The 8,216-nt window shown below is 28.0% G+C and overlaps 1 protein-coding gene across 1 annotated transcript in view; it reads right to left on the minus strand.

Moving 5' to 3' along the window:
• The window catches only part of LOC107442975 (glycerophosphocholine cholinephosphodiesterase ENPP6), a 79,147-nt gene extending 71,321 nt beyond the window's left edge, over positions 1-7,826 (minus strand). The window contains exon 1 of the mRNA XM_021146256.4: positions 7,462-7,826. Within this exon, the coding sequence (XP_021001915.2) occupies positions 7,462-7,732 (271 nt within the window). The 5' untranslated portion in view covers positions 7,733-7,826. The remainder of the gene's footprint in view (positions 1-7,461) is intronic.
• Positions 7,827-8,216: the final 390 nt, after the last annotated feature.

Raw genomic sequence — 8,216 nt, forward strand, 5'->3', positions numbered from 1 at the left:
GATCCGAATTCTATCTGCGCCAACTAGGCCCACCTTATGAAGTCATTTCGTTCCGTGCAGTTGTCTACATATTGTAGCGGAGAGGGCTGATTGATCAGTCTCATGGCCGGTTGGACAGGGGTTCGAATTCAAGCGTTGATGCAACAATATTTTTTTCCCATTCCTTCAATACATGAACATTTTCTTGCGTCTTGCACTTTTCAATCAGTGACCATAGACTATTAGAATACAAAACTAACTTTAATGTATAAATAGCACAGCACCAACAGAGCTTCGATCTCCGTTTATATTTTAATATTTTGGTTGAAAAACAATGTAGTTGTAAATGGTTACAAAACCGTATAGTTTTGTATTCACGGTTTCTTAACTGTATCAGTTGTAATAGGTTTCATAACCGTATGGGTAAAGAAATGTTCCTAACCATAAACTTTATGGTTAATCGGATGGACAGACTGCTGCCTATAATTTTGCCGTAATTTCAGAATGAAAATTTTAACAATGTAGCTATTACGTGTTGTTACGTAATGATAGATACATTTATTTTGTAATGTATATGAAGTAAACCGCAATGTGTCCCAAAAGGATAAGTGAAGAACTATATTTGTGATGAAAATCGACGCTACGTTAATTTTCTAATTATACATCACTTATTATTATAGTTATGCATGATTAAAAGTATCAAAGGAAAATATTAATTTAGTTTCACTTTCGGATAGTTTCGAAGTAATATAGAATAATGCGCACACAGAATCTTTTAAGTTAAAAGTTTTTGTATCATCATTAATTTTGACTGTATCGGGTATTTAAGTATTACTGAATTTTATATTCCAAAAACTAAATTTAATTCTAATCGAAGTATAAATAATTCTAACATTCGTAAATCCTTAATTGATCTTTACTCAAATAAAGTCAATAGCACTTTTTTAATTCTTCAATTGCACTCAATTCGAAAACTGTTTTTTCTTCATATACCACTCTTGGATCGAAGTTCTGGCTGTTGTGCTCTTGTAAAAATTTATTGCTCTTTCTTAAACACGCATTTCAAATAATAACATTGTCTTGTTTAATTATTTTAACATGATGATAATCAAAGGAAACACTGCATTTATAACTAAATCAATTCTAGATTTAGAGAAACTTCTACCTGTCACCGGACCATGTCTTCCAGGATTAGAGAAATTACTTCATGTTATTGTGTAAATTATGACAGTGAAACTTCATGATTTATCCAAATTGAACCTTTTTTAATCAGAAATGTATGGAGAGTTTTAAATTCTTTCATAGAATGTTCCTTTAATTAACATTTATGTCATTTCCTACATACTCAATCATTTTTGAACCCAATTTGTGTGAATGCACTTGAAGATCTTGAAATTAGTTTTTCCTTAAAATATAATAGTCTAAACTCTTAGTTCATGTAGTGAAATTATACAGTCCAATGATTACTATCATTTGTCATACCTAATGAATACTAACCCAATAGCCCTTAGCAGTTACTAGCCGATATTAGCCCAATGATTACTATAAATTATTATGTTCTATTCTTAACTTATCATATACTTTCGTTTCTAAATAAGTTAATTTGAGTGAACCTAATTCTTAGATCTCAAAACATTAGAAGTAGCCTATTTTCAAAAGCGTACTAATAGTTAAAAGCTCGACCTTGTAAACTTTTTTTTCGCATTTTTAAATAATTCGTCAAATTTTACAGTTTAATTTCACAAATTACGCATTTTGCATATTTAATTTTAATATATGTTTATCATGAGAAAATATAATGAAAAAAAAATTGAATTATTAATGTTATTAATACATGATGAAATTCAAAAACGTTTCATATTATGAATTTCCTAAATTCAAACATTTTGTTAAATGAAGAAATTTTATGTTTTGAAATATAAAAATTGGACGAAATAAGCGTTTTTATAAGTAAATGTTCAAGTTAATTAAATTTTAAAGCCTTATTTTTAAAACTTTTCAAGACTGAACAAGCTATGAATGATGTGCTAAACAACGCTCTCTTCTTTTTTTATATTAATACACCGGTAGTTTTACTTTCTTTTTTTCTTCTTCTAAAGAGTGCTTAAAAAAAAAAAAACTCTACTTGTTTAAGTGTTTCTCACTTAAACAATAATGCTCTTGAATTTTCAACTTGACAAGAAAAGTAGCCCAAGTGTCACTCGCTAAATTTGTGCACAAAGAAGCTTCGAGGTTGAGAATTAAGGTGTGGAAACTTTTTGTTGTAATTCTCTTTGATTATGCAAACATACATTTTTATGGAAAAATTCAAATACATCATTAAATTTGCTTTAAAAAGATAAAGATACAGTAAGTGAAATAAATTTCAGGATTTTATTATACTATCAACAAAAATAAATTGGTATCTCTTAATTTGCAAATTAGTATTTTACAATTACTACACTACAAAATTATTACAATATTGATTTACAATTAGTAATTAGTGCAAATTTACAATTATTACAATATTTTACTACGAAATTAGTATAATATTAATTAACAATTAATACCTACTATTTCGAGTGCGAAATATAAATTATTGTAGAAGTTTATATCAATAGTGAACTACGATTTGTAGCTAGATTGTAATTTGTAGTAATCTAGTTACAGACTGAGTAATATTGGAAAATGTAATGTTTGTCTACAGTTTTTTTAAAAATTCAATCTTTTAAATAAAATTAATTGGTTTTTAATTTTATTCTTAAAAGTGTAGTTTATTCATCTCATTTTTTATTTTATTTTTGGTTGCGTCTATTTTCGCTATAATATCCTTATAATCAGAGTGAGTCAGTGATTTTTACAGTAAATATTACGGCAAAAACTACTGTATATCGGAGTTTTGTTCTGCAAAAGTTTACAGTAAAATCACTAACACCCTGATTGCCGGTACTTTCACCGCAATTATATCCGGAAATTTTTACAATTTATATATATATTATCATCGGGTATAGAGCTAAAGTTAAAATTTAAAACTACTGTATATCGGAGTTTTGAATTATATCTTATTAGTTTTATGCTTGTTATTTGTTTATGTCGCAGAATGGTTTAAATTATGAATAATGATAAAAGGGTTATAAATTTTGCTCTCCTCGTTCACGAAGCATGACAATCTGCAGTGCAATTGAAAAAACAACATAAATTCTTCATGATAGATTTGAAAGCTTGACAGTTTCTTCTTTCTGTTGTTAATGCTATGAATGTTAGAACAGAATCTCAAAAAACTGATAAAACAAATTTTGAAATTTTTGTCCTTTATGTTGGTTATTCTATTGCACTTCAGCATTTTCATCAAGTATAGACTCCAGTTGATATTCAAGCATTTAAACTATTTCTTTCTCTCTGATTATGCGTCTGTAATTTTGCTGCTAATGCAAATTTATCAATATTTTGAATGACGATAAAAGGCTTATAAATTTTCAGCCTTATTTACGAAGCAGCTCCAGTTTAAATCTGAACACTTTCACTATTTGAAAAAGGATTGAAATTTTGATAGACGATAAATTCATTTTGATGATATAACGTGATGATAACGATCACGACATTACGATGACACACATGATGATCAGGAAACAATTGAAAATGCACTGTCATCAGGTGCAGAAAACCCAACGAGTACTCTAAGCAATCAATTGTAAAATTAAGATCTTTTAGAAACGAACTTCACTTACTTCAATATTAAAATGTAGTTACATAATATAAAATAAGGTAGCTATCTTACCCAATGATAATTGGTTTCACCTTTAAAGGATTAAAGATTTTTCATTGGCAATTTCTTGAATATCAAAATTGATAAAACTCGTTTCGAAATCAAAAATATACTTTACTGGAATAAAATATATTCATTGAATTTTGCTCAATCTTGCACATAAAGGAACAAAACTGAGATACTCTATTGGATTTTAATTTAAAAATAAAAAGCAAAATTTTTTAAAAGTTTGGTATACTTTAAAATAATTCAATTATTTTTATTTGGAAGGAAAAATGTTACGCTATTATTTTGGGGTGGGAGAACTCCAAATGAAGAGGGATTTAAACTTAATCTGTAATCGTATACTGTGAAAAATTCCAGACCAAATTACGGTAAAAAGTACTGGCACCCTGAGTGCAGCATCCGAAAAATCCCCTTTACATTTAAATCAATTTGATCTAAATAAATATTAATAAAAAGATTAAAAATAGGGCGAGAATGAAAAAAAAACGTTGATCGAGCTGATCTGGGTAGCACTAAATGTAAGCTTTTAATTAATTGGTATAGGGTTTTATATATATTTCAACCGTAAGTATATGTTTCTTTAGTTATTATACGAAGCAACTTGCATAACTCATGATTAGTAAAAAAAAGCAAATGCTAATAAAATGCATTCTGATAAGAAAAAACAATAAAAAGGATAATTTTTATAGAGTGTTTTCAAATTATAAACACAATATGAGCTTTGTGTCTTAAAGACATAGCATAATGTCGCAGAAAAATTTGTTAGCTCAAGCAGATTATGTAACAAGAGAAAAGATATTTGCGACAGATTACCTTAGAAACAATCATCCGGGTATTCAGTAATCTTCGCTTGCGAAATTCATAGAAAAATGTAGCAATTAGGAAGTTAAACAAATTATGAACTACGGAAATCCATATTATCAACTAGAAATATTGAGTGCATAGTTTTCGTTATAAGAAGGTTAAGTGTTGTTTCCAAAAATAGTACTAAAGAAATGCTGTTTTTGGAACAAACAGTTAAAAACTTACAATTTAAAACCAATCGAATCTATCTAAAACTATTTATATAATAACCAAACTGTATTACGACTTTTAATACTGGAAACTGAACTATGTTATTCAGCATTAAGTATTCAACATTAATTTTAATACAGAGAATCAAACCAGTAAATAATGGTAAATATTTTTCAGACTATTTTACAGATAAGCCCAGAAATTTAAAATTCTGACAAGAATCACCAGACTTAGATACAACATTCAAAATTTAAAAGAAAATCATTTGTAGCTTGTAACGTAGTACACTTTTAAAAACTTAGTAACATGCTGAAACACAAAATCTTATAAATTTTCTGCTTCCTAAATACGCCACCAAGTAGAACCATAACTGCTGACTCTTGAACTATATTACGTTATACTAAACGGAAATATGGTTCAGTTTAACACTTTGGTAAGTTGAAATAAATTTATTATGTATTAAGATTCAATGTACAGTCATTACTGTTCAGGGTTAAGCAGTTTTTTATTGATTGAAATTTTTAAATTCATGATCCTTTAGCATTAAGCAAAATTTAAAAACAATTCATAATGTTTTATTTCGTGTTAAAGTTAAGCGAAAATCTTTTAAAATTGAAAGTGTCCCGTCATTCTAAAAACTCAGAAAATCACAGCTTTACAAAACCCATAATGAATAATTTGAATATTATTTACATATATATATAAATGTAATTTCGAAGTTCCCGAATTGCATTACATTTTAAAAGTACCACCGGCTCCTTGAATATACTATTTAGCAAATAAAATTTATGGATTGCTTAAAAAGTCACTGAATATTAAAAGAAATTAAAGCGATGTATTGAAAGTTTTGGATGTTTAGAGTAATCTAGAATATGAAGTCTCTAACTTTAAAATATTCTAAATTTAGAATGTTCTAAATCTTATAAAATTTAAAATAGAAATTTACCCAAAAATCAAAAGCTTTATCCAATTTTGTACTTTTTCGAGGGAAGTAATAAGATAATTCTAAATAAGTGTAATATAATTTAAATATCTCTCTATATCGAAAAATGATAAGAGCTGCCGAAGCTGCCGCTGTTTTGTCTTTTTAACTTAACGTTAATTAGTATTTTCAACATAACGTTAATTAGTAATAATTAGTTCGAGAATACAGCCCACTGGAATAAATGCAACTTCACATAGTTGAAATTTGTTATGCTGAATAACCCATATTTGTTTATGAATTTAATAACGAGTTTTTTTTCGAAATTTCAATTTTTTCGATCAATATTGCAATTTTAAATGTTTTTTTGTGTGAATCATTACTATTATTTGCTTTGCTGCATAAATTCTATGAAACTTTGAAACTTGAAGCTAGTAAGGTATACAGAAAAAAAGTACAGGGAATGCGACGGAGTAAAAAATTCAAAAATTAATTCGGGAATTATTAACCGTTAAACTTGATAGAAAAAAATACAATGTTTGATTGATTTGTAGCCCTTAAAAATGCAACTACGGAGATAAAATTTGTGATGATGAAAAAGCGTTTCTTATTTTTAAATTTAGCGTGAATTTCGCTTCGAAATTCTAAATTTGTTCGAAAGTTATTGCAAATTTAATTGACTTTTTATGGTTTTTTTCCAGCTTTTCTTTCTTTGAGTATAGAGTATTTGTTTATTGTAGGAGAAAATTTATACTTTAGTCACGAGATAGTTCTTTCTTTATTTTATTAGCTCGTGATCGAGTAAATAATATCACTCAAAAGTAGCAACAAAAAGAAAAGAGAGAGATATTACATTTTGCCAAATATAAGAATCGTTCTCTATTTGATTTATTAAAAATTTCATCAAGGAGTAAAATAACATCTCTTTTAGTTATTCGTATTAATTCAGTATCCTTTAGGCTGAACTTCTTTCCGCAAGTTCAGATGATTTTTTTCCGAATCTATATAATCCTTCATTTCGTTACAAACACATTAAAGGTATGTTTTTACATAAGGCTATAATAATTTAATATTATGAAAACGAAATATTTTTTAGTGGAAAGAATTGACATTTAAGTGGAAAAACAATGATGAATGCGAAGCAATTACTGCGTTTAGCGAGCAAAGCCTAGTTAGGAAAAAAATTATATTTTATATCGTCTTTGTATTTTCTTTAAATAATAATAACTCAAAAGGATATTAATACCAAATTCGAATTAATATTTTCCTGATTCAATGATAAGTAAATTTTCATATCAAAATATTGCTAATATATATTACAATAGATTAAACCTAGGAAAACGTTTAATCTAATATGTTTTAATCCTTGGTCAGAATAGTCATTAATTAAATTAAATTAAATTTATTTACGAATCACATAAATCTATTAAATTTCTTATTAAAGGTTAACTGACCTGTAACAATGGTATAACAATGATGAATGCAAAGCAATTACTGCGTTTAACGAGCAAAGGCTAGTTAAGAAAAAAAATTTATATCGTCTTTTTATTTTCTTCAAATAATAATAACTCAAAGGGATATTAATACCAAATTTGAATCAAAATTTTTCTGATTCAATGTTGAATAAATTTTTGAATTAAAATATTGCTAATATATATTATAATAGATTAAACCTAGAAAAGCGTTAAATCTGATATATTTTAATCTTTGGTCAGAATGGTCATTAATTTAATTTAATTAAATTTATTTACAAATTACATCAATCGATTAAATTTTTTATTAAAGGTAAACTTACCTGTAACAATGGTATACCAGTTTGGATAAGAATTCGAAGGAAAAATAGGAGTGACGTACGGTGCGCGTACTCCGTTTTCAGCTAATTTCCTAAATCCCGGAAGTCCGACAACGTCCTGGTCAGGATAATCCCACCGACAACCGTCCACGAGTATCAAAAGCAATTTATTCGATCCGCCACCGGAAGTGTTATCAGTGTCGCTATAATAACCGAAAGCAAGTAATCCTTCAATAAGTCCCGAGAAGAGGAAAAAGAGGACCGCGAAAATCATCGCATGTGTTCCCGATTCCGGGAGTGGTCGATGAGTTGTGTGTGCGTCAGTTGATATCCGCTTCTGAACTTCATCTGACTGTCTTCAGCTGAAGGCATGCTGAACTCATCGGCTGTTCGGGGAGGGAGGAAGATTGGATAATGTTTTGTTCTAGGTATTTGGAATGAGAGAATGAGTAAGACATTAAAATGGATAATCGTTTTCTCTTGAAGAGAATTGTGCTTCTGTGCTTTCGAGTGGGTGAATGAACGGAATTAAGGAGCTTATGCTTTCAAATAATATTTATACATACTTATAAATCAGTAACACGTATTTATAATATAGATTCAATTTATTTCCAGTTTAAAATTTTATAACCGTTTAAAGCAAAAATATATAAAACGGTTTAATGTAACAGGATAAATAGTTCGTTCCAGAAATAGTTAGGCTAAACAGAGTGTAAAAAATGAAAGAAAACAAGAAAAACTTTTGATCTAATCATTGG

Source organism: Parasteatoda tepidariorum, chromosome 6 (genome assembly GCF_982258835.1).
Source record: "Parasteatoda tepidariorum strain Cologne lab strain chromosome 6, Ptep-v5.0, whole genome shotgun sequence".
Classification (NCBI taxonomy): Eukaryota; Metazoa; Arthropoda; class Arachnida; order Araneae; family Theridiidae; genus Parasteatoda; species Parasteatoda tepidariorum.